Source organism: Scyliorhinus torazame, chromosome 4 (genome assembly GCF_047496885.1).
Source record: "Scyliorhinus torazame isolate Kashiwa2021f chromosome 4, sScyTor2.1, whole genome shotgun sequence".
NCBI lineage: Eukaryota > Metazoa > Chordata > Chondrichthyes > Carcharhiniformes > Scyliorhinidae > Scyliorhinus > Scyliorhinus torazame.
Genome location: NC_092710.1, coordinates 140,900,069 through 140,927,446, shown reverse-complemented (window position 1 = coordinate 140,927,446; position 27,378 = coordinate 140,900,069). Strand labels below are relative to the sequence as shown.

Here is a 27,378-nt window from a genome sequence, read left to right as displayed (position 1 = left end):
TGGAAACCTGCTGGAGGTCAACATGAAACTCATTTGCAACTTGCTAATCGGATTCAGATGAAGGTCTGATCACCCAGGCTCCACGGCACCAGCAGGAAACCACGCAGGTGAAAAACACGTTTGGAACAAGTTGACGCACAAATGCTGGGACCCACCTGAATATTGCCTGGGGTTGCCACTGGAGTTCAGGATTGAGGCAACTGAACCCTGGAACACCATAGCAGTGGTTGGGGGGAGCATCCACAGGCGGTCCTTCCAGATTAGCTGTCCTGGAGGGGTCCATCTTCCAACCTCCATGTTGCTGGGGGTCCTATCTCTTTCTCAAGAGGTCTATGTTCAGCCTCCAAGTGCTCCTGGAGATCGAGCTTGATTTTCAGGAGGCCCACCTGCTTTCTTCAATAGTGGGTCAGTGATGCTGGGTGCCGTTTCAATGTGGCACCTGGATTGAATGGTGGACTATGTGCCATCCGATCAGCCATGCCACAGGATCTAGCGCAAAACCCCCAGTTGCATAATTAATGAGATCAAGGTCAGAATATTTGGTGTGTAATCCCTCTGGCCTCCGTAGCGCGAAACGCTCCACATTCCTGCCCCAACTACAGGACTTAGTCCCCAGGTAGGAGAATTCTGTCCTGTCCTAGCACTAACCCATACCTGAAGGAGGTGAACACTAGCAATTAAAAATGCTCCCATCTGGAATAATTTCCTCAAAGAAATGACAGTTGGTTATTGGATATCTGAGCACTCGGTGGTGCTTCTTGCTCTTTCTTTCTGAACAGGGATACACAAAAGCTGGCGTAAGCTATCGTACAATACTGATGTACTATGTTCACCTGTGGGGTTATGTAAAATGATGGATTTGAAAGATAATTGTCAATTGGTGGAGGAAGGAAATCATTGTCAGCATGGGGCACTTGGTGAGAGCCAGCAATGTTGCTTGATTGTATTATTTCCCACCAGAACATTGGTTGTTTCATGTGGTAAGGTTGTTTTTGAGGTGAGCATCTTTGATTAATAAAACTTGTCTTGCTCATCTGTAACTGTGCTGCAAGCTGAAGCACTGATCTAGTTTTGAAGACTTGTATTGACAGTCAAAGAGTAACTGAATTGCGTAAAATAGCAGTTAAAAAATGAAATGGCTATTGAGCTTGACAAGTCATTCCCCCAGATGCTTTTCAAATAGCACAACAAACTACAAGGACTGTTCTCTTCCTCCACCGAAGATAAACCAGCAAGAGCGCTTGGATATTACCACCTTCAGCAATATCTGCATGTTTCCTATCAAAACAATGATTGCTAATGTTGATGCCCTGATCTATTTGCTCCAAGTCTCAGTACTGTAGCCTCTAACTTTCATCCTATCTGAGCTGTGGTGTTAATTACAAAAAGGAATAGAGGTTAAGCTTTGCGGAGAGCAAAAAGAAGCAAAAAGCCAGGTAGAAGTGAACGGGGTGGGGGGGGGGGGGCAGGTAAGAAAGCTCTGGGAGGAAGAGTGGGAGCAGAGGGAGATTGAAAGCATCACTATTACAGGGATAAGAGAGTGAAGCTGAAGGGTTGAGATTCAGTAAGAATAGAGGGAGTAGGAGAAGTGATGGTGGGAAAGAACTTGGCACCTTTCATTCTCGGCAGTTTGGACGGATCTTGTTCCTAACAAATTTTATTTTGTTCCAGATATGTTAGTCTTGACTTATGTTTTTAATACCTGATTTTTACACTCCAAATTAACATACGAACAAGGAGGAGGACTAGGCCATTCAGCCCCTAAAACCTGATCGCCATTTAATACAATCATAGCTGATATGTTAGTAACCTCAAAACTGCATCCTGCCTACTCCCGATAACCTATCACCCTCTTGCTCGCCGAGAATCTGCCCACCTCTGCCTTTAAACTAATTCAAAGACTCTGCTTCCACAATTTTTATGGAAGAGAGTTTCAAAGATTAATGGCCCTCAGAGAAAAAAGTTTGCCTCATCTAATAATAATAATAATCACTTATTGTCACAAGTAGGCTTCGATGAAGTTACGGTGAAAAGCGCCTGAAATGGGTGACCCCATATTTTTAAAGGGTGATCCCTAGTTCTAGATTCTCCCACAATAGGAAACATCCTCTCCTCATCCATCCTGTCAGAACCCCTCAGGATCGTGCATGTTTCAATCAAGTAAAACAAGTCCCAAAGTCTACACCAGCGGGAATGGGAATCAAACCTGTGCTGTTGGTGTTGATGGATTGGCCGTGATCAATGTGCGGGGTTACAGGCATAGGGAGGGGGAAGTGTGTCAAACGTCAGCTGCTTTTCTCACAGCACATGCACACACCGACCGACAGACAGAACAAGCTGACAGCAAGCAGGCTTTTAAACCCCAGATATGTGTATTTCAAGAGGAGCAGAATATATGAAACCTCCTAGGCCGTTAAACCCAGGGTCTTGGAGGTGCGAGGGCCATTACGTCTCTTGCCCTCACCGGAGTTGGTAATTGGTCTTTGGATGGTTTTACAAGCAGCTGTCTGGAAGCACAGAGAGTGGTTCCATTGTTCCTTCGAGAAACCCCCTGCAGCCATTCCTGAAATTAACTTGTACATTCCGTTGTCTGTGTCCATTTCTAAATATATACAACTTAGGGTTTTTTTAAGTCCAAAATTTCCTTGTATAATTCCAGGGTTTTTCTCCATCGTCACAACACCATCTCTAACAAGAGAGAATCTAACCATCATCCTTGACATTCAATGGCATTACCATCACTGAATCACTATCAAAACCCTGGGGGTTACCATTGACTGGAAACTGAGCTGGACTAGCCATATAAATACTGTGGCTACAAGAGCATGAAAGAAGCTTGTAATTCATCTCCTAACTCCCCAAAGCATGTCCATCATGTATAAGGCACAAGTCGGGAATATGATAAAATACTCTGCACTTGCCAGGGTGCGTAAAGCTCCCAACAACACTCAAGAAACTCAACACAATCCAGGCCAAATCAGCCTGCTTGCCTGGAACCCCTTTCACAAGCATTCACTCCCTCCATCTCTCCACTATCAATGAACAGTGACAGCAGTGTGTGCCACCTACAAGATGCACTGCAGGAACTCACCAAGGCTTCTTAGACAGTACCTTCCAAACCCATGACAGTTAGTTCCTAGTAGGACAAGGGCAGCTGAAGGACACAGGAACACCACCAACTGGAAGTTCCCCTCCAAGTCACTTACCATCCTGACTTGGAAATATAGCATCGTTCCTTCACTGTTGCTGGATCAAAATTCTGGAACTCACTCATTAACAGCAATGTGGGTGTACCTACAGTACAGAGATTGCAGCAATTCAAGAAGTCACCTCACCACCACCGTCTCCAGGGCAATTAGGTTTGGGCCTAACCAGTGATGCCTACATCCTGATCTGATAATCCGAATGAAGACCCTATCCCCTCTCCCAACCTTTATTTTGATGTTCTACACAGAATATGGGCCTAGATTTTCATTCTCAAGGTGGGTAGGGGGAGGGAGGAAGATTCCAGGTTCGGCCCACCTGCCTCAGGGAAAAGTGCCCACCAAGGCGAGATCTTCAGTACTTGGGGCTGTGTGCAAACTGAAGTCAGGACAGCCAACCCGGAAGAAAATGTAAAAGCAGCCACTGACTGCTGGGTGTGGAAGTGGGCTATTTAAAAGGCACGCCTTTGTGCCATGTCCCAGTGGTTTAAAAAAATGCAAAGGTCCTTTAGCCCTCACTCTTTCACTCTAAATGCGAATGCAATAAACCACTGCTTGGATGAAAGTCAAAACATCTATTTGAATAAAGAACACCTGCTCCTCAAGAAAAACATTGTTTGATAGAAAGCTCAAGCTTCTCTGATCTCGGTGACCAATTTCACAATTTTTGTTGATGTGAGAAAGTGGTTTCAAATGTTCGTGATTTTTGAAACTTCAAAGGGCCTGGATGATTGACACTTTCATTAGCTTGTACTTCATACTTTTTTCAAGCTTGGGGGAAAATGATCAAAGGATTACATTTATTCAAAACTTCAATATACTTACCACTTTACACTGGTGATCATTGACTGTAGAAAGTGTGCAATGGGTCAATGGGCATGGAGATGCAAGGGCATGGCATAGAGTTCACAAGGGGAACTTTTGAACGTAACTTTTAAAAGATCCCCTCATGCAGACTAGGGTTCATGACTCTTAAGCGGCCGTGAACCATGACTCTTTTAAAAACCTGGCCAAACTCCATGAAAATTGCGGAAGAGTATGAGACACCTATCTCCGATTGAGCTGGCATGGTTGGGAATGCCAAATATTGGCTTCTGACAGGAAGGCACTCCTGAAAATTGCATTGATCAGGATTGGGAATGCGATTTCTGGAATCAGGACCCACCCGCCATTTTTAAAGGGCTCCCAAGTTAACCCGTCTTGGTGAAAATCCAGCCTATACGGCCCTAATTTTTTTTCATTTCTGATATTGTATTTCCCTGTTTCACTTTATTATATCAGTTGTATGATGTGGCCTAGATAATTGCCACAATAAGCCATACTGAACCAAAGTGATTTTTCCCCCTTTCTGCTTTGCTGGTGTTTACAAAAGTATAATAAAAATGGTACGGCCTGCTCTAGTAACTGCTGTGTAATGCACTTCGAGCATCCTTTTTATGTTAGATGCTGTAAACCTGACAGGCATGTCTTGGTCAAAGATTCAGTATAGTCATGCTGTCAGATTAAGCTAAAAACACTCTTTAAAAAAATTCATTAATTCATTGATCTGAAATTAAAACATAAAATGCTCGAAATATCCACTGGTGCACACCTGAATTATTTTAACTCGTCTTTTTAATGTTAGGGCCTAAAAAATGTTTGTATTCAGAGGGATTTGAGTGTTATACACTAAGCGAAAAGCGCAAAGTTAACTTGCCAATACAACAAGCAATTAGAAAAGCCACAATATTCTGCTGGCCTTTATTGAAAGGAAATTGGCGTGTAAGAATAAAGTTGGCATGTAAGAATAAGGAAATATTGCTGAAATTGTGCAAGGCTTTGATAGGTCTATATCTGGTGCACTGTGGTCAGTTTTGGTCACTTTACCTGAGGAAGCATATACTTAGGAGGATGGGGGCAGCAAGTATTCACTCGATGATTCCTGGGTTGAGAGGGCTGTCAAGATGGTGGGAAATTAGCCCATATATTCTGGAGTTTAGAAAAGTGAGAGGCCATCTCACTGAAATGCATAACATTTTTGAGTGCTTGACAGGGTAGATTCAGAATATTTTCCCTGGATGGAGAGTCTGGTACTAGGGGAATCTCAGGATAAGGGTTTGATCATTTAGAATTGAGATGAAGAGAAATTTCTTCACGAGGGTTGTGAATTTCTGGATGCCCAGCTGATGAGCATTTTCAAGGCTCGGATTCATGTATTTTTGGGCACTATAAAAATCATGTGATAGGACAGGAATATTAGATTGATGTAGAAGCTTAGCCATGGTATTGAATGGCAGAACAGGCAGGATGGTCTGTATGGCCTACTCCAGTTCTAATATTTATGCTTTTCATCACAGATGCTGACTGGCCTGCGTTTTTCCTGGATTTTATGTATTTATTTTAAGATATCAGAATTTGCAGTTTTTTCTTTTTGTCTCAGTGGTCCATTAACATCAGATTAGATGGCCACTGTCTAAACTGAATTGAATTTCCTTTAGAGGTTAGTGTTTCTGTATAAATGTCAGCACCTGTTTAAATGGCTGTTAAAAACATTTATCTTTACATACACACCAACAGACAACATCTGATCAGATGGCCAAAATGCCTGTTTAGTGCTGTAGGTGGCCAGTCACTAATACTACTGATTATTTCTTGTTTCAGCTATTTGTACAAGAATGAAATCCAATCACTTGACAGGCAAGCATTTAAGGGACTTGTCTCTCTAGAACAACTGTAAGTGCCTTTGCTATTCGTGTTCCATTGCCATTTTATTGTCTTTATCTTTCCAGTATCTTATGCTTGGCTTTTTTCAGTTTACCAGCGAAGTTTCTTCAGCCAGTTGTATTGACAGCAATTGCATGCGTTGCATGGCACATTTGTACAACACCACTGAAAGTGGATAAGATAGGTTTAGGCTTTGGTGTTGTCAGATTTGGGCATCTAGTACTTATGAGTATGTTCAGCAGCATAGTCCTTGTGTTATCGATTTTATTTTGATAAATGTATGCTAATGAGTAAAGAATACTTTGAAATGTTCATATACTGAGCATCCATCAGAAATTTGGGATCTTCAGTTGACTCTGGACTTTATTCTGCATTAAAGTGGAGGAGCCAGCAGAATATAAATCAGTTTCTAGAAAGCAAGCATGCTAAAAGTTTAGTTAGCATCTCAACCAAGTACTTGGATTTTTGCATATAAAATTTAATATATGTGTAATGTTGCACGCACTCAACTTGCAATCCTTTATTATATGATCTGCATTTATAATGCTAAAATTTGGGGATTTTGTTTAAATTATTTCTATAACTTACCAAGAAGTTAAATTTTTCAAGCAACTAACACATCATACCATTTTTCTGGGTTCTTTCGTCTGTAACTTTTGTATTGCTGCATTATACTAGAAACAAGTCAATTTGAAATTAACTATTTTGTTTTTATTAAAATCACCTTATAACAGTTAGTTAAGTGACATATACTTTGATTCATCATGTTTCTTCTGTTTACTCCTTTGCATAAAATACTATTTTAATGCATATTATATTAAATATATATTATATCAAGTAATATATTTTAAAACTTCAACTTGAAGTTTTTCTCAAGCATTTACAAAGTTCCAATTAAGCTGTTTGCTTATTGTTTATTTGTGATCATTCTTGGCTTTGATTGAGGATACCTGCATATATCTATTCTAACTACCTAGTGCCACAAATATCAGGTATGCTTTCACACCTTAGAGTCATTGTATAAAAGATGCACTTACAATAATTTTAGTATTTGTTGTGAACCATAAAGAGCGAGAATAGTGTGCAGAAGGATATTAGTATTCGTTGCTGGAGACTTTGGTGTACATTAAAGCTGGCATAACTGATCTCACAAAGACAGTGGGAAAGAATAATTATTTGCTCATTTTACATCTCAATGCACCAGATGAATCTAGATTACTTTTAACACCAGCCTCCTCTACAAAAGGGGGCATTAAAAAAGCCCAGCATGTATAAACACGCATAAATGATAAATAACGTGTGTCCCTTTCACAGGGCTGACTTTTGATCTGAAGTTAATTGCAACTTCAGTTTAGACCTACTGCCTGCTCCTTAGTGTTCATTATCGCTAAATTCTGATGTATCTCAGCTGAATGGGGGTCATTATTGTAAAACTTTGGCTACATTCTACATTACCGCAATTACTGAGTAATCGTGACGATGATGCTGAAATGCGTACTGTATCTCTATCAGAAAGGTGCTGCTTCATGCAGTCTAATTTGGTGACAGCATTGCATAATAATCGTGTTCTTGCTGTGGTGTGAAGAAAAACCTCAGATGTGTTTTCCTCTTTGCCAGCTGGAGGCAAATTGCCACAGGCAGGAGATGTAAATAGTTATTATTTTGTTCTGGCCAAAAGCACACTGAGTTTTAAATGGACCTGCTGTTTTTTTTTTGCATGGCTGCCCCGTCTAGACGCTCTCTGACAGCAGGGAAAATCTCTCGCCACGGGTCCAAGGTATGAACTTAACTTGGAAGTAGTTGGGCACACGTGATCTTGAACTTGTGTAATCACTTCATTGTTGTTGTTGGCACGCTGTGTACCATCCAGCAAGTTAAACAAAATGACAGCAGCCTTAACACATGGTGAAAGATAAATACACCATCACACTGCAAGCTTCTAAATCTATGGATCTTTCAGCATATTCCTATTGAACTCTGGTAGGAGTGCAACCGAAGGAATAATAAATGGAGTGGGATCAGGATAAATGGGGTTATGGCGTTCACTCTCAATTTTCAAGGGATCTTCTCTGGGGCAGAAACGCTGTGGTCCCCTAACGTGACCTGCTGAGCACTCCTGTTTTCCTGGCCTCAGTAGGAAATGGTGCAGGTATCAAATCATGTCTACCCAGAGAGGTGAGGCATCTGGACCTCCCTGAAATGAAGGAACTTGGACCCTTGAACGAATGGCAACTTTTCAAAAGTTACCTTTTTACCCTAAAAGGAAAAACCTCCCCAAACTGCATCAGGCATAGGAGCTTCCACATGGGATGTGCATGCTGTGTCTGTGCTATTTAGATGTGCACCCCTTGGCATCTTGAGTTGGGAAGGTAGTTCAGGGGCATCACCGACTGCCATACACCTGATGTAACTGCTATGTTTGCCTCCCTCAGTAGTTTGGCACGAGCAGTTTCACAATGATTGCAAATACATTACAATTTTGATTTTGTCAGGGTTTGTTAGAAAATGCATAATTAGTGCAGTATTTGGCTTCAAATCAAGCAAGAACAAGAAGTAGGAAGCATGGATACAGATAGTATGTTATTCTCTAATTCTGAATAACGACTGTAGACGTACAGTTAACACAAACACTTTATTCAAAGTGTTTGTTCTGCTTCCAGAGCTCAACTAGATGTAAAACAGTCAAGAGGTATCACCAGTGAAACTAAGGTAAACTGCCTATGCTAAGCTATCCCTGTGTGCTGCTGCTCACTAGCTCTGTGCTTCTAAAAGAGGCGGATCCTGCCTTGGGCTCGACCCTTTATACCCGTCTCCGATGCTCCCTCTAATGATCTGTGATCACATCTGTGCTGCAGTCCCTGGTGTATGTGCAGATGTATGTACAGATGTACAGATCACTACATCCCCCCTCCCCACTTTTGACTTGATATGTTTTCTAGACTGGCCTCAAGAAAACTGTACATAAACAAGTCGTGAGAATAAGCAAAGCTGCACACTGTGAAAATGATAAAGTAATACAGAAACAATTAACAGTGTTATGAGTCCATCGTGAGAAATGTTCATATTTGTCTGCTGGAGCATCTTAAAGGTGGTGGTGGGGATGATGGTTTGATGTCATCAAGAGTACTGTCTGGCATTGTGTGGCGAGGAACGTCGTGTGGACTAATGGACGTGGTCAAGTCCAGTGTGGGAAACACCGGCGTTGTAGGCCGAAGCATTAACAGATCCCGGCGGTTACGGCGAAAGAGTACTCCCGCCGCCGACTTGACAATGTAGGACCGCGGTGCCTCCTGCCTGATCACCGTGGTTGGCTCAGACCATCCGCCTTCTGGGTCCCTGATCCTGACGATGTCGCCCATGTTCAGTGGCTTGAGTGGGATCACATGTAGATCGTAGTATTGTTTTTGTTTGGACCATGGTATCTGCATTTTGTCGAGTATCAGAGCGTTATCGGAGTCTCTAAATTGAATCGCCGGGGGGGGTTGTCCGGATGTCCCTGCCGAAGAGCATCTGCACTGGCGACAGTCCTGAGCTCAATGGGGTTGCTCGGTAGGATAACAGCGCTAGGTTGATGTCCGAGTGTGAATCTGTTGCCTAATAAATTGTTCAACAATGTGGACACCCTTTTCCACTTTCCCATTTGACTGTGGGTAGCGCAGACTGGATGTTACATGCCGAAAGCTGTAGCGGTCTGAGAACTCTTTCCATTCCCAGCTCGCGAAGCAGGGACCATTATCTGACATCACCACACGTGGGATTCCATGTCGCGCGAATGTCTCCTGGCACGCCTCGATGATAGATGAAGACGTGAGATCATGGAGTTTCAGTACTTCCGGATAGTTTGAGTAATAGTCCATGATCAAGACGTAATCACGCCCGGTGGCATGAAATAGGTCAATGCCCACTTTTGTCCACGGTGCCATTGTGAGTTTGTGTTGCTGCAGTGGTTCTTTACACTGTGCGGGTTGATGTCTTTGACAGTTGTCACGTGTCATGACCATGTCTGTTATGTCTTGATTCATGCCGGGTCAGTACACAGCCTGTCGTGCTCGCCTTTTGCATTTCTCAATTCCTAGGTGGCCTTCATGAATCTTGCGTAGCATTTCGGCGGGGAGTGTGGCCGGAATCACAATCTGCGCATTGCATAACAGCATGCCGTCAACTTCAATCAGTTCTGACTTGACATTCCGAAATTGTGGACATTGTCCCCTCGTCTAATTCATTCACTGAGTGCTGAATTTGGTGCATTTTGAGTGCTATAGTAAGTGTTTGCTGACCAAGGGAGTATAAGGCTTCATTTTATCTAAAGTTTAATCTTTCTTTTATTTAGTTAATTAACTTAAAAGTTGCTGTTTGGTTTAGAAGAAGGTGAATTAAACAGGCTTCTACTTGTAGGCACTTGCAGCTGGAGCTTGTTAATTAGTTCATTGGATTAGGCCAGTTTTCAGAGGCTAGATTCACAGTATAAAAGTGATCCCCTACAGTGCAGACTTTGTTTGCACTGAGTGCTGAATTTGGTGCATTTTGAGTGCTACAGTAAGAGTTTGCTGACCGAGGGAGTGCTGAATTTGGTGCATTTTGAGTGCTACAGTAAGAGTTTGCTGACCGAGGGAGTTAGGTGAGGAGGGAGTAAGGTGCTCCTTTCATTTTGTTTCCGACATTTCAGCAAAGAGTGAGAAGAGAGCCAGGAGTTTACAGAAAGTGTAGCTGACAGGGAGCAGAGTCAGAGGGCGGAGATCTAGTTAGTCCACAGGGCAGCTATATTCTGTCAGGTAAGAGGGGATGGAGGCTAGGCCAGTTGCATGCTCCTCCTGTAGGATGTGGGTGGTGAGGGATGCCACCGGTGTCCCCGCTGACTATACCTGCGGGAAGTGCACCCAACTTCAGCTCCCCAAAGACCGTGTTAGGGAACTGGAGCTGAGGATGGATGAACTTCGGATCATCCGGGAGGCAGAGGGGGTGATTGAGAAGAGTTACAGGGAGGTAACCACACCCAACGTACAGGACAAGAATAGCTGGGTTACCGTCAGGGGGAAAAAAACAAACAGGCAGACAGTGCAGGGATCCCTCGTGGCCGTTCCCCTTCAAAACAAGTATACCGTTTTGGATGCTGTTGGGGGGGATGACCTACCGGGGAAGGCCCTAGCGGCCAGGTCTCTGGCACTGAGTCTGGCTCTGGGGCTCAGAAGGGAAGGGGGGAGAATAGAAAAGCAATAGTTGTAGGAGATTCAATGGTTAGGGGAATAGATAGGAGATTCTGTGGTTGCGAGCGAGACTCCCGGAAGGTATGTTGCCTCCTGGGTGCCAGGGTCAGGGATGTCTCGGATCGTGTCTTCAGGATCCTTAAGGGGGAGGGGGAGCAGCCAGAAGTCGTCGTGCACATTTGTACCAACGACATAGGTAGGAAAAGGGGTGTGGAGGTAATAAACAAGTTTAGGGAGTTAGGCTGGAAGTTAAAAGCCAGGACAGACAGAGTTGTCATCTCTGGTTTGTTGCCGGTGCCACGTGATAGCGAGGCTAGGAATAGGGAGAGAGTGCAGTTGAACACGTGGCTGCAGGAATGGTGTAGGAGGGAGGGCTTCAGGTATTTGGATAATTGGAGCGCATTCTGGGGAAGGTGGGACCTGTACAAGCAGGACGGGTTGCATCTGAACCAGAGGGGCACCAATATCCTGGGAGGGAGGTTTTCTAGTACTCTTCGGGAGGGTTTAAACTAATTTGGCAGGGGAATGGGAACCGGATTTGTAGTCCAGCAACCAAGGTAGCCGATATTCAGGACGCCAAAGCGTGTAATGAGGCAGTGGGGAAGGGAACACTGACAAAGTAGAGTACTTGCAGGCACGGAGATGGGTTGAAGTGTGTATACTTCAACGCAAGAAGCATCAGGAATAAGGTGGGTGAACTTAAGGCATGGATCGGTACTCGGGACTACGATGTGGTGGCCATCACGGAAACTTGGATAGAAGAGGGGCAGAAATGGTTGTTGGAGGTCCCTGGTTATAGATGTTTCAATAAGATTAGGGTGGGTGGTAAAAGAGGTGGGGGCGTGGCATTGTTAATTAGAGATCGTATAACAGCTGCAGAAAGGCAGTTCGAGGAGTATCACCCTAATGAGGTAGTATGGGTTGAAATCAGAAATAGGAAAGGAGCAGTCACCTTGTTAGGAGTTTTCTATAGGCCCCCCAATAGTAGCAGAGATGTGGAGGAACAGATTGGGAAACAGATTTTGGAAAGGTGCAGAAGTCACAGGGTAGTAGTCATGGGTGACTTTAACTTCCTAAATATTGAGTGGAAACTCTTTAGATCAAATAGTTTGGATGGGGTGGTGTTTGTGCAGTGTGTCCAGGAAGCTTTTCTAACACAGTATGTAGATAATCCGACCAGAGGAGGGGCAATATTGGATTTAGTACTTGGTAATGAACCAGGGCAAGTGATAGATTTGTTAGTGGGGGAGCATTTTGGAGATAGTGACCACAATTCTGTGACTTTCACTTTAGTAATGGAGAGGGATAGGTACGTGCAACAGGGCAAGGTTTACAATTGGGGGAAGGGTAAATACGATGTTGTCAGACAAGAATTGAAGTGCATAAGTTGGGAACATAGGCTGGCAGGGAAGGACACAAGTGAAATGTGGAACTTGTTCAAGGAACAGGTGCTACGTGTCCTTGATATGTATGTCCCTGTCAGGCAGGGAAGAGATGGTCGAGTGAGGGAACCATGGTTGACAAGAGAGGTTGAATGTCTTGTTAAGAGGAAAAAGGAGACTTATGTAAGGCTGAGGAAACAAGGTTCAGACAGGGCATTGGAGGGATACAAGATAGCCAGGAGGGAACTGAAGAAAGGGATTAGGAGAGCTAAGAGAGGGCATGAACAATCTTTGGCGTGTAGGATCAAGGAAAACCCCAAGGCCTTTTACACATATGTGAGAAATATGAGAATGACTAGAGCGAGGGTAGGTCCGATCAAGGACAGTAGCGGGAGATTGTGTATTGAGTCTGAAGAGATAGGAGAGGTCTTGAACGAGTACTTTTCTTCTGTATTTACAAATGAGAGGGGCGATATTGTTGGAGAGGACAGTGTGAAACAGATTGGTAAGCTCGAGGAAATACTTGTTAGGAAGGAAGATGTGTTGGGCATTTTGAAAAATTTGAGGATAGACAAGTCCCCCGGGCCTGACGGGATATATCCAAGGATTCTATGGGAAGCAAGAGATGAAATTGCAGAGCCGTTGGCAATGATCTTTTCGTCTTCACTGTCAACAGGGGTGGTACCAGGGGATTGGAGAGTGGCGAATGTCGTGCCCCTGTTCAAAAAAGGGACTAGGGATAACCCTGGGAATTACAGGCCAGTTAGTCTTACTTCGGTGGTAGGCAAAGTAATGGAAAGGGTACTGAAGGATAGGATTTCTGAGCATCTGGAAAGGCACTGCTTGATTAGGGATAGTCAGCACGGATTTGTGAGGGGTAGGTCTTGCCTTACAAGTCTTATTGAATTCTTTGAGGAGGTGACCAAGCATGTGGATGAAGGTAAAGCAGTGGATGTAGTGTACATGGATTTTAGTAAGGCATTTGATAAGGTTTCCCATGGTAGGCTCATGCAGAAAGTAAGGAGACATGGGAAGTGGGAAATTTGGCCAGTTGGATAACAAACTGGCTAACTGATAGAAGTCAGAGAGTGGTGGTGGATGGCAAATATTCAGCCTGGATCCCAGTTACCAGTGGCGTACCGCAGGGATCAGTTCTGGGTCCTCTGCTGTTTGTGATTTTCATTAATGACTTGGATGAGGGAGTTGAAGGGTGGGTCAGTAAATTTGCAGACGATACGAAGATTGGTGGAGTTGTGGATAGTAAGGAGGGCTGTTGTTGGCTGCAAAGAGACATAGATAGGATGCAGAGCTGGGCTGAGAAGTGGCAGATGGAGTTTAACCCTGAAAAGTGTGAGGTTGTCCATTTTGGAAGGACAAATATGAATGCGGAATACAGGGTTAACGGTAGAGTTCTTGGCAATGTGGAGGAGCAGAGAGATCTTGGGGTCTATGTTCATACATCTTTTGAAAGTTGCCACTCAAGTGGATAGAGCTGTGAAGAAGGCCTATGGTGTGCTCGCGTTCATTAACAGAGGGATTGAATTTAAGAGCCGTGAGGTGATGATGCAGCTGTACAAAACTTTGGTAAGGCCACATTTGGAGTACTGTGTACAGTTCTGGTCGCCTCATTTTAGGAAGGATGTGGAAGCTTTGGAAAAGGTGCAAAGAACATTTACCAGGATGTTACCTGGAATGGAGAGTAGGTCTTACGAGGAAAGGTTGAGGGTGCTAGGCCTTTTCTCATTAGAACGGAGAAGGATGAGGGGCGACTTGATAGAGGTTTATAAGATGATCAGGGGAATAGATAGAGTAGACAGTCGGAGACTTTTTCCCCGGGTGGAACAAACCATTACAAGGGGACATAAATTTAAGGTGAAAGGTGGAAGATATAGGAGGGATATCAGAGGTAGGTTCTTTACCCAGAGAGTAGTGGGGGCATGGAATGCACTGCCTGTGGAAGTAGTTGAGTCGGAAACATTAGGGACTTTCAAGCAGCTATTGGATAGGTACATGGATTACGGTAAAATGATATAGTGTAGATTTATTTGTTCTTAAGGGCAGCACGGTAGCATTGTGGATAGCACAATTGCTTCACAGCTCCAGGGTCCCAGGTTCGATTCCGGCTTGGGTCACTGTCTGTGCGGAGTCTGCACGTCCTCCCCGTGTCTGCGTGGGTTTCCTCCGGGTGCTCCAGTTTCCTCCCACAGTCCAAAGATGTGCAGGTTAGGTGAATTGGCCAATGATAAATTGCCCTTAATGTCCAAAATTGCCCTTGGTGTTGGGTGGAGGTGTTGAGTTTGGGTAGGGTGCTCTTTCCAATAGCCGGTGCAGACTCAAAGGGCCGAATGGCCTCCTTCTGCACTGTAAATTCAATGATAATCTATGATTAATCTAGGACAAAGGTTCGGCACAACATCGTGGGCCGAAGGGCCTGTTCTGTGCTGTATTTTCTATGCTCTATGTTCTAACCGTGCTGGAGTAGGTGCAGCATCCCACGTAAGGTTGCGTCTTTCTGCGTCTCCTGTCAGATTAGGCAAAGCTTCTCATCCGAAGCAGGCAAATTCTCCATGCATAACAGTGGGCCTCAACGTCTCTGATAGGGGCTGATGGTGCGTTGTCAGTGCCAATTGATCGGGACAGTGCATCGCCAATGGCAAGATCTCTTCCTGGAGTGTATACTAGGGTGAAATCATACCTTCGCAGCATCATCATGATGCGCTGCAGACGAGGTGTCATGTCATTTAGATCCTTGTCTATGATATGGACCAACGGTCTGTGGACGGTTTCCACTATGAACGTGGGCAGGCCGTACACAGTCATGGAACTTCAGAATCCCAGTGAGGAGTCCGAGACATTCTTTTTCGATTTGTGCATATCTGCACTCAGTTGCGATCATGGCCCTGGACGTGTATGCGGCCGGGACCCAGTCAGACTGGTCGGCCTGTTGGAGGAGAACGGCACCAATCCCGTCCCGGCTGGCGTCTGGCGATCTTGGTGGTCTGGTTGCGTCAAAGAAAGCAAGGGTTGGTGCCCTCGCTGGTTGCTGTTTGAGATCCACCTATTCATTTTGGTGACGTTGTGTCCACTCAAACGCAGTGGTCTTTTGTAGGAGATTGTGTAAAGCTACTGTCCGTGCGGACAGGTTTGGGATGAACCTGCCGAGGAAGTTGACGAAGCCCAGAAATCGTAGCACCGCCTTCTTGTCGTGTGGCGTCTTCATGGTCTATATTGCAGCGATTTTTGCCTCATCAGGGCTGACACCCTGAGATGATATGGTTTCACCCAAAAAGGTTACAGACTCCTTCGCAAATGTGCATTTTGCCTGGTTCAGTTTCAAACCGTATTTATGAATCCTCTGAAGCACTTTCTTCAGACGACAGAGGTGTTCTTCAGTGGTGGACCACATAGACTCTGACACCCTCAATGCCCTCGGTTATTTGCTCCATTATCCCGTGGAAGATCTCTGACGCAGAGATAATGCCAAATGGCATGCGATTGAAGCAGAAACGTCCAAATGGCGTGTTGAACGTACACAGTAACCCGCTCCAGTCATCGAGTCGTGTCTGCCAAAATCCCTGCGAGGTGTCGAGTTTGGTGAAGATACGAGCATTCGCCATCTCAGATGTGATCTCTTCACGCTTGGGGATGGGGTACTGTTCCCGGCGAATGTTCTGGTTCAGGTCCTTCGGGTCTATGCATATGCGAAGATTTCCAGAAGGTTTCTTAACACCGACAATGGAGCTAACCCAGTCAGTCAGCTGTGTGACTCGCGATATTACACCTTGTGACTGCAGTCTGTTGAGTTCTGCTTTCAACTTCTCCCGCAGTGGAGTTGGGACCCTCCTGGGCGGCTGAATGACGGGTTTGGCGTCTGTCTTCAGCATGATTTTGTATTGGTAGGGCAGGGTGCCCATGCCTTTAAATACATCGGGGTATTCTTGTAGCATGCTGTGGATTTTAGCTTCCAGGCTTGATGGATCCCTGGGTGTGCATGTAAATGCGTTGCACCAGCCGCAAGTCTTTGCAGGCCTGAGTACCTAACAGTGATGATTTATTTTTGTCTACAATCTCGAATCGTAGCTGCTTGCGTATCGTCTTGTTGTCCACCCGGAGATGGCACGATCCCTTTGAGGCAATCTGATTGCCATTGTAGTCCTTCAGCCGACATGCAGCGGGTATTATTTCATGGTCTCCTGGAATCGAATGGGGATCCTTACTTGTGAGGAGGTTAGCTGAGGCCCCAGTGTCAAGCTTGAAGACTAATGGAAAGTCACTTACTGCTTGAATCAATGCTGTTGACTGGGTGAGGCGTGGCGATTGTTGCGCCATGTTCCTCAATTGTCTCAATCGTGTCCATGACAAACGAGTTGTCGCAAGCGAGGTTGTCCTCATCCGAGGAATACTGATCATTGTTTTTTTTGTGCTCCGTTGAGTCTATGTTATTTACGTTGAAGTTCATGTGTTTCTCTCTTGTCTTCATTTGCAGTGCAGCTCTGCACTGTGAGGCAAAGTGGTTGCATTTGCCACACTTTAAACATTGTTTTCCAGAAGCTGGACGTTGCCCTTTTAAGTGGGCGTGTCCGCAGCTGGGACACTTCATGACGCTGTCCCTCCACGCTTGAGCATGCGCAGTAGGCCTTTCTTCCGTGTCAAATCTTCGGGAGAACTACGCATGCGTGTGGCCTGCATCCAGGTTCGCGCGCGCGGGATTGCCGTTCAAGTAACGCCTTCTGGAAGCCTGGGCCACCATTTTGACGGGCTCGACCTCATGGTGAAGGCCTTGGTCCCGGTAAGTAAACTCCTCATATTCTTCTTTACATTTTTCATAAGTAGAGCATCTTTGCATGGCTGGTTGTAGGGTTGGGTCTTTACATTTTAATAAGGATTTTCTAAGTCCTTCATCAGATATACCATTGACTATCTGGTCTCTGATGAGGGAGTCACGGAGGTTTTCAAAGTTGCAGGATTGAGCTAGTAATTTTAAATCAGTTACAAAACTGCTGAAAGATTTTCCCGGTTTTGGTAAAAGCCTGGTGAACTTGAATCTTTCTAATATCTCATTGACTTCAGATGACAATGGGTTTCAAATTTTTTTATGATTATTTCCAGCTTGCCCTTGTCCTCCCCTTCCAGGTAGGTAAAGGAATTATATATTTCTAATGCCTGTGGACCTGCCAGGGATAAGAGCAAGGCTATCTTCCTGGCATCAGACGCTGAGGTTAGATCCTTAGCTTCTAGATATATTTTAAACTGTTGGATAAAATGTTTCCAATTGGAATGCATAATACCAGTGGTCTTGAGCAGACGTGGAGGTTGGATTGGGTCCATCGTGCCGATTGGTATCTGAAGGGTCCGAATGCTGCGAGGCCTTCCTTGGTTGAATGTCTGGTCTAAGTTCTCTTCTCTTGCTGGTGTCTAGCTGGCTTGCTGAAACCACTCCTGGTACTATATGTTATTCTCTAATTCTGAATAACGACTGTAGACTTACAGTTAACACAAACACTTTATTCAAAGGGTTTGTTCTGCTTCCAGAACTCAACTAGATGTAAAACAGTCAAGAGGTATCACCAGTGAAACTAAGGTAAACTGCCTATGCTGAGCTATCCCTGTGTGCTGCTGCTCACTAGCTCTGTGCTTCTAAAAGAGGTGGATCCTGCCTTGGGCTCGACCCTTTATACCCGTCTCTGATGCTCCCTCTAGTGATGCTGTGGCTGTCACATCTGTGCTGCAGTCCCTGATGTATGTGCAGATGTATGTACAGATGTACAGATCACTACAGATAGAACCATCACGGTTAGCAGTACTGTATGCACAATGTTCTTCAATCGTTATCCTATCCTCAATTTTAAGAAACAGCCTCTTCATTATTACTCAATTGTTACTAATATATTACAACTAGCTCAATTCATTCATCATTTATAAATGAGTGTCAAGTCTAACTAAAATGCTTATTTGAAATTTAAAAATAGCTGGCAAATAATTCAAAATGTCCTTGGTTAAGTAAATATGTAGGGTAGAGAAGTGTAGATAATGGGTGTCATTCTCCGACCCCCCGCCGGGTCGGAGAATGGCCGTTGGCCGCCGTGAATCCCGCCCCCGCCGAAGTCTCCGGTACCGGAGATTGGGCGGGGGCGGGAATCGGGCCGCGCCGGTTGGTGGGACCCCCCGCTCAATTCTCCGGCCCGGATGGGCCGAAGTCCCGCCCAGAAATTGCCTGTCCCACCGGCGTAAATCAAAGCTGGTATTTACCGTCTGATTGGCGCCGATTTGGGCGCCAGTCGGCGGTCATCGCGCCGTTGGGGGAGAATTTCGCCCAATAAGGTTAGAATTTAGGGAACATTAAAGCACTTGGGCATTTTGATTGAGAGATTAATCTTTCAGACATAAGTGTTCATAATATGTAACGCATGTTTTCTCAGAGCTTAACAGTTGACTATCAATAAAGTTCAGTCAGTTGTTTAAGCATTTGGACAGTTAATATTTAATGTTGGCTTCGAACACAGTTCTTGGATGCAGAATGAATTGGAAATTGGGACAGTTGGGATGTTACCGAGATGATGTCAATCCATTCTCTTACTGTCATTGCCAGAAGGAAGCCGTTTTGCAAGAGAGTTTCAGAACCTTTTTGAGTCGTTAAACAACCACATTCTTGACGAGTCTTCTGATTTGGAGGAGCATTTTATTTTCTTGATTTTGGATCATATTGGGTGCGAGAAGATCTCTACTTGATCAAATCAAAAATCTAACACAACTTGTTCATGATAAGACAAGTTAGGGTTTAATCAGTGGAACAACTTTAGAACGAGCCAATGTTTGAAAAACTTGAAAAAACTGCGTACAGCTGCCTTCATAAAGTGTCATGCCAAAAACATGACACACGTTTCATGAGCTACATCCTCAGAGTCTTCTTCCCTATGGAACTTCAGTCACCTGATACAGGTTTCAGAGGAGGCTCATGCTATGGCCAGAAATAAAGAACTTCCTGAGTCAAAGGAGAAAGTGGCAGCATGCCAAACAGAACTGCCCTTTAGTGACATGAAAATTTTTGTCCATTTTTTTGTTAGATGATTGAATCAGTTTAATCCAGTAATTTCCAAAAATCAGAAGGCTTATCTAATGGGTTAAATCTGGTGGTTCTGTAAGCAATCTGGTACTTTATATGCTGCAATTTATTTTGTTATTTGCATCTTTTCTTGATGAAGTTCTGGGGAAATGTCTATTATACTGTATTGATTTAGTGATGTGGGGCCAGATCTTTGCAAAGTTGTGGAGACTATTGACAACCTTTAAAACGGAGGGTGGGACCAGGATCTGGAATCCCCATCCCAATTTCCGATATATCCCATTCGCACAAAAGGAGGGGGGGGGCTCCTACAGGTGGGGAACCTAAACTCAGCTGGGCCATTTGAACTTCAGAAAAAAACCATTTTCTCTGTAGCAAGGTACCTTTTCTGCAGGTTGGGGGTTACAAATCTTGAGAGAGGTTATAAATGCACTTGACAGACGCTACCATCTGTAGAACTGTCAACTTTTAAGTTATTTAAATGATCTACCCTTTAAAAACTGAAAGAAAAACTGTGTGCCAGAGTGGGGGGGGAAAATTGCTTCAATTGTTTTTTTAGTGCTATCATGCTATCATAGCATTATTAATGCAAGACTGATTTCCATTATCACAGCAGTGGTTGGTGTATTGTCAAGTTCACAGTTTGATTGACAGCCCTAACAAATTCTTAAAAGATTTGCTGTTTTTGTGATGTTTTGTTTCCAAATAATTGTTTGATAAGGAATTAAGTACTTGGGGGATTTAAATCTATTGAAAAGGATTCCATGAATGGGACCCTTTTTTATTTATTCATGGATGTGGATGGCCATTGCTGGCTAGGCCAGCATTTTTTATACCCATTCCTAATTGTCCTTGAGAAGTTGGTCGTGAGCCCTGTTCTTGAACCACTACAGCCAATGTGGTGTAAGTTCCAGAGTTTGACCCAGTGCCAGTGAAGGAACAGCGACATAGTTCCAAGTCTGGATGGTGCGTAGCTTGGTTGGGAACTTGTAGGTGGCGGTGCACCCATGAACCTCTTGTCCTCCTTCTAGGTGGTAGCAGTCACAAGTTTGGAAGGTGCTGCTGAAGGAAGCAATAGCTGTTTTGTAATAGATACAGACTAACTAGGGCAGCACGGTAGCATTGTGGATAGCTCAATTGCTTCACAGTTCCAGGGCCCCAGGTTTGATTCCCGGTTTGGGTCACTGTGCGGAGTCTGCATGTTCTCCCCGTGTGTGCGTGGGTTTCCTCCGGGTGCTCCGGTTTCCTCCCACAGTCCAAAGATGTGCGGGTTAGGTGGATTGGCCATGCTAAATTGCCCATAGTGTCCAAAATTGCCCTTGGTGTTGGGTGGGGTTACTGGGTTATGGGGATAGGGTGGAGGTGTTGACCTTGGGTAGGGTGCTCATTCCAAGAGCCGGTGCAGACTCGATGGGCCGAATGGCCTCCTTCTGCACTGTAAATTCTATGATTCTATGAAAAAGGGCAGATGATTCACCTTTAGTAGTGGAGGTTAATAACAATCAATGCAGCTTGCTGTGCTGGCAGAGTTTGCTGATGTTCCATGATAATTTGTTGCTGTGTAGCCACTTGCTGTGGCAAGTAGAAACTAGTTAAGGGTGCTCCACAGTAATTACCATGAATCAGTGGTGGTTTATTTCAACAAGTGGCTTTGCTGTCACATCTCTCTTTTGGATGAAACAGAACATTTCAACTTGTAGTTCTTATACCAATCTGTAAGCTGCTAGCTCTTGCAAAGGGGATGAAGGGACATTAGTAGAAAAGTGATGAAGCTTCACTCATCTTTAACTACTCCCAGTTCAATCCTGAGCTATGTTTCCCGTTGTTATCTCTGCTTTGTTCCTAGGCCTGGCGGCTCTAAGCTTAACCTGTACTGGGAGGGTTAGGCCAGTTGGATTTCTTCCACCACTGTCCTAAGTGTTTACATCCTCACACCCCAACTTCCCAGCGCATACCTCCCTCCACTTTCTCCCTCACATGCCAACAGCAAAAACCTATTCCCTGGAACTTCTATACGTGAGTTTCTCCTAACCTTGGCACCCACACCCTCCCAAATGCCATTCTTTTTACCATTTGTGTGTATGTTGCAATTCTTGTCAGACATTCCCGGCTTAACACTAAATAAGTTATTATTTATTTAATATTTTACTCTTTGATACTACTTATGAAGATTTGTATTGGGAATTATGGTTTTATTTTCCTGTCCTTGCACTTTCTGGGGTCTATATTTGAACCTGCAGGCCTCTGATCACCTTGTCTTTATCTTTCTATTGAGTATCTGTCCCGTCCCTCATTCTTCCACCTGAAGTATATTATTTCATACTGTCTAAATTAAATGGCAAATGCTACCTGACTGTCCATTCTGATAGCTTGTCGCTTTTGTCCCAATGTCTTATGCAATGTTCTTTGCTGTCTGCCAAATTATCTACTTTTATCCTGTCAAACAAATATCAAAATTCTGTTCCAATTCCCAAGTCCAAATTCCCTAAGTTCATTGAGAACAACACTGACCCCAGGGTATACCCACTTCTAACCGATTTGCACTAGGAGCCAAATCCATTGCTTTAATATTGTAACCAACTTTCCATCTCTGTTACTTTGTTTCCTTATAGCCATTCCTTTCTAGTGGTTGGTAATAGCCTCGCACAAAGTAAAACTGTTCCAAAATAGAAAAGACTGTGTTCATTCTACATAAAAATTGATGGTTCCAAAATTCCAGGTTAAACGGTGGTAAATTAAATTGAGGTTCGTCAATTAGGAGGGACAGTGTCAGTGTGGATTAAAATATTGCCTTAAGAATAGTGAGTCATGGTAAATGTATTTTTTTCAGTCTGCAGGGTGGTAGACAGAGGTGTTCCTTAAAGGTCTTTGCTAGGACAACTGCTTGTTCGATGTATACAAATGACTTGGATAATGTAATGCAGAACAAAACGTCAAAAGTTTGCCAATCATACCTAATTTGGAGGCATGGCAAACTGTGACGATGATACAAATTGACTGCAGCAGGATCCACATAGTCCATGATAATTGGCAGGCAAGTGGCAGATGGAATTTAACACAGTAACTGTGATGTGTATTTTGACAGAAGGTATAGGGCGAGGCAATACAGATTAAATGGCACAATTCTAAAGCTACGTTTTCAAACTCAGGGTCACGACCATGGTTCATGGGTGGGTGTCAGGATGGTCAGGGAGTGATTGTTCATGGTATTCCTAATCGTGGTAAGAAGTGTCCAACGGCTGCGACCGGCTTTTAAAAACATCGGCACGACCAGCTTTTAAAAATGCCGATCGCATCCGGCTTTTAAAAATGTCGACCGCGACCGGCTTCAAGAATGCCGACCGTCCCATGCATGCATGCCCCCTCAGCTGGATGTAGAAGTGTGCAGGCTCTGAGCCCAGCTGGGCAGACCACCGCCTCAGCACGTCGGCATGCGGTTCTAGGAGCAGATTTGTTTTTCAGTGATCAGTCTTCTCACCAGCAATGGTGGCAGCGAGCAAGTGACATGCCCAGTACACTGACATCACGTATTTTGGACGCAAAATGTTTTTGTAGCTGCCAGCAAGCAAGCAACAGGACTGCATGAAGAACTGAAATTGGGGGCGGGATTCTCCCCTATCCGGCGGGGCAGAGGGTCCCGGCGGGATGGAGTGGCATGAACCACTCCGGCGTCGGGCCACCCCAAAGGTGCAGAATCCTCCACACCTTCAGGGGCTAGGCCCGCCCCAGAGTGGTTGAAGCCCCGCCGGCCAGCGGGAAAGGGGCTTGGCGCCACACCAACTGGTGCCGAAGGGCCTCCGCCGGCTGGCGCGGGTCGCCGCATGCGTGGGAGCGCCAGCGCGTGCTGGTGTCATCCCCGCGCATGCACAGAGGGATTCGCTTTTGCACCGGGAAAGGCGGAAGACTACAGCCTCTGGTGAGGAACAATAGAATGCCCCCACGGCACAGGCCCGCCCGCGGATCGGTGGGCCCCGACCGCGGGCCAGGCCACTGTGGAAGCACTGCCCGGGGCCAGATCCCCCCCCGTGACCCCCAAGAACCCCGGAGCCCGCCCCCGCCGCCAGGTCCAGCTGGTAAGGGATCTACTCTAATTTACGCCGGCGCGACTGGCAAAGAACGTGTGGGACTTCGGCCCATCGCAGGCCGGAGAATTCGGTCAGCCCCGGGCCCCATTGAGTCGCACCGGACCCCACCATTCTCCGAGGCGGGCGGTGCGTCTCACGCCGGGGCAATTTTGGGGTGGGCGGGAGAATTAGGACGATGGCGGGGGCGGGATTCACGCCGACCCCCAGCGATTCTCCCACCCGGCGGGAGGGTCGGAGAATCCCACCCTGGATCTTTTTGGATTAAGGAAGAGAGGGCCAGAGACACAAACAGGCCAGGATCTGTTGGAGAGAGCTTTGCAGGAGAGTCCACAGCAGGACAATGCAGTGCTGGTGTGATCTCTGATAAGCAACGCATACAGAAATGTAGCATTGAATGGCAAAGGAAGTGAGATCCAAGCAGGCTCATCTGTCGCATTAAAGGTAATTCTACTTGTAGGCACTTGCAGCTGGAGCTTGTTAATTAGTTAATTGGATTAGGCCAGTTTTCAGAGGCTAGATTCACAGTATAAAAGTGATCCCCTACAGTGCAGACTTTATTTGCACTGAGTGCTGAATTTGGTGCATTTTGAGTGCTGTAGTAAGAGTTTGGTGACCGAGGGAGTGCTGAATTTGGTGCATTTTGAGTGCTATAGTAAGAGTTTGGTGACCGAGGGAGTGCTGAATTTGGTGCATTTTGAGTGCTATAGTAAGAGTTTGGAGACCGAGGGAGTGCTGAATTTGGTGCATTTTGAGTGCTATAGTAAGAGTTTCGTGACCGAGGGAGTTAGGTGAGGAGGGAGTAAGGTGCTCCTTTCATTTTGTTTCCGATATTTCCGCAAAGAGTGAGAAGAGAGCCAGGAGTTTACAGAAAGTGTAGCTGACTGGGAGCAGAGTCGGAGGGCGGAGATCTAGTTAGTCCACAGGGCAGCAATATTCTGTCAGGTAAGAGGGGATGGAGGCTAGGCCAGTTGCATGCTCCTCCTGTAGGATGTGGGTGGTGAGGGATACGGTGTCCCCGCTGACTATACCTGCGGGAAGTGCACCCAACTTCAGCTCCTCAAAAACCGTGTTAGGGAACTGGAGCTGAAGATGGGTGAACTTCGGATCATCCGGGAGGCAGAGGGGGTGATTGAGAAAAGTTACAGGGAGGTAACCATACCCAAGGTACAGGACAAGAATAGCTGGGTTACTGTCAGGGGGAAAAAAACAAACAGGCAGACAGTGCAGGGATCCCTCGTGGCCATTCCCCTTCAAAACAAGTGTACCGTTTTGGATGCTGTTGGGGGGGATGACCTACCGGGGGAAGGCCCTAGCGGCCAGGTCTCTGGCACTGAGTCTGGCTCTGGGGCTCAGAAGGGAAGGGGGGAGAATAGAAAAGCAATAGTTGTAGGAGATTCAATGGTTAGGGGAATAGATAGGAGATTCTGTGGTCGCGAGCGAGACTCCCGGAAGGTATGTTGCCTCCCGGGTGCCAGGGTCAGGGATGTCTCGGATCGTGTCTTCAGGATCCTTAAGGGGGAGGGGGAGCAGCCAGAAGTCGTGGTGCACATTGGTACCAACGACATAGGTAGGAAAAGGGGTGTGGAGGTAATAAACAAGTTTAGGGAGTTAGGCTGGAAGTTAAAAGCCAGGACAGACAGAGTTGTCATCTCTGGTTTGTTGCCGGTGCCACGTGATAGCAAGGCTAGGAATAGGGAGAGAGTGCAGTTGAACACGTGGCTGCAGGAATGGTGTAGGAGGGAGGGCTTCAGGTATTTGGATAATTGGAGCGCATTCTGGGGAAGGTGGGACCTGTACAAGCAGGACGGGTTGCATCTGAACCAGAGGGGCACCAATATCCTGGGAGGGAGGTTTTCTAGTACTCTTCGGGAGGGTTTAAACTAATTTGGCAGGGGAATGGGAACCGGATTTGTAGTCCAGCAACTAAGGTAGCCGATATTCAGGACGCCAAAGCGTGTAATGAGGCAGTGGGGAAGGGAACACTGACAAAGGAGAGTACTTGCGGACACGGAGATGGGTTGAAGTGTGTATACTTCAACGCAAGAAGCATCAGGAATAAGGTGGGTGATCTTAAGGCATGGATCGGTACTTAGGACTACGATGTGGTGGCCATCACGGAAACTTGGATAGAAGAGGGGCAGAAATGGTTTTTGGAGGTCCCTGGTTATAGATGTTTCAATAAGATTAGGGAGGGTGGTAAAAGAGGTGGGGGCGTGGCATTGTTAATTAGAGATAGTATAACAGCTGCAGAAAGGCAGTTCGAGGAGTATCACCCTAATGAGGTAGTATGGGTTGAAATCAGAAATAGGAAAGGAGCAGTCACCTTGTTAGGAGTTTTCTATAGGCCCCCCAATAGTAGCAGAGATGTGGAGGAACAGATTGGGAAACAGATTTTGGAAAGGTGCAGAAGTCACAGGGTAGTAGTCATGGGTGACTTTAACTTCCTAAATATTGAGTGGAAACTCTTTAGATCAAATAGTTTGGATGGGGTGGTGTTTGTGCAGTGTGTCCAGGAAGCTTTTCTAACACAGTATGTGGATTGTCCGACCAGAGGAGGGGCAATATTGGATTTAGTACTTGGTAATGAACCAGGGCAAGTGATAGATGTGTTAGTGGGGGAGCATTTTGGAGATCGTGACCACAATTCTGTGACTTTCACTTTAGTAATGGAGAGGGATAGGTGCATGCAACAGGGCAAGGTTTACAATTGGGGGAAGGGTAAATACGATGTTGTCAGACAAGAATTGAAGTGCATAAGTTGGGAACATAGGCTGTCAGGGAAGGACACAAGTGAAATGTGGAACTTGTTCAAGGAACAGGTACTACGTGTCCTTGATAAGTATGTCCCTGTCAGGCAGGGAAGAGATGGTCGAATGAGGGAACCATGGTTGACAAGAGAGGTTGAATGTCTTGTTAAGAGGAAAAAGGAGACTTATGTAAGGCTGAGGAAACAAGGTTCAGACAGGGCATTGGAGGGATACAAGATAGCCAGGAGGGAACTGAAGAAAGGGATTAGGAGAGCTAAGAGAGGGCATGAACAATCTTTGGCGGGTAGGATCAAGGAAAACCCCAAGGCCTTTTACACATATGTGAGAAATATGAGAATGACTAGAGCGAGGATAGGTCCGATCAAGGACAGTAGCGGGAGATTGTGTATTGAGTCTGAAGAGATAGGAGAGGTCTTGAACGAGTACTTTTCTTCTGTATTTACAAATGTGAGGGGCGATATTGTTGGGGAGGACAGTGTGAAACAGACTGGTAAGCTCGAGGAAATACTTGTTAGGAAGGAAGATGTGTTGGGCATTTTGAAAAACTTGAGGATAGACAAGTCCCCCGGGCCTGACGGGATATATCCAAGGATTCTATGGGAAGCAAGAGATGAAATTGCAGAGCCGTTGGCAATGATCTTTTCGTCCTCACTGTCAACAGGGGTGGTACCAGGGGATTGGAGAGTGGCGAATGTCGTGCCCCTGTTCAAAAAAGGGACTAGGGATAACCCTGGGAATGACAGGCCAGTTAGTCTTACTTCGGTGGTAGGCAAAGTAATGGAAAGGGTACTGAAGGATAGGATTTCTGAGCATCTGGAAAGACACTGCTTGATTAGGGATAGTCAACATGGATTTGTGAGGGGTAGGTCTTGCCTTACAAATCTTATTGAATTCTTTGAGGAGGTGACCAAGCATGTGGATGAAGGTAAAGCAGTGGATGTAGTGTACATGGATTTTAGTAAGGCATTTG

The 27,378-nt window shown here is 45.4% G+C and overlaps 1 protein-coding gene across 2 annotated transcripts in view; it reads left to right on the top strand.

Annotated features, from left to right (window-relative positions):
* Positions 1-27,378, top strand: part of pxdn (peroxidasin) — a 331,411-nt gene that overhangs the window by 189,655 nt on the left and 114,378 nt on the right. Inside the window, exon 4 of one of the 2 annotated variants that reach the window (XM_072498665.1) lies at positions 5,844-5,915. The exons of the other annotated variant lie outside the window; for it this stretch is intronic. Coding sequence (XP_072354766.1) covers positions 5,844-5,915 — 72 coding nt within the window. The remainder of the gene's footprint in view (positions 1-5,843; positions 5,916-27,378) is intronic. 2 annotated transcript variants of the gene reach the window in all.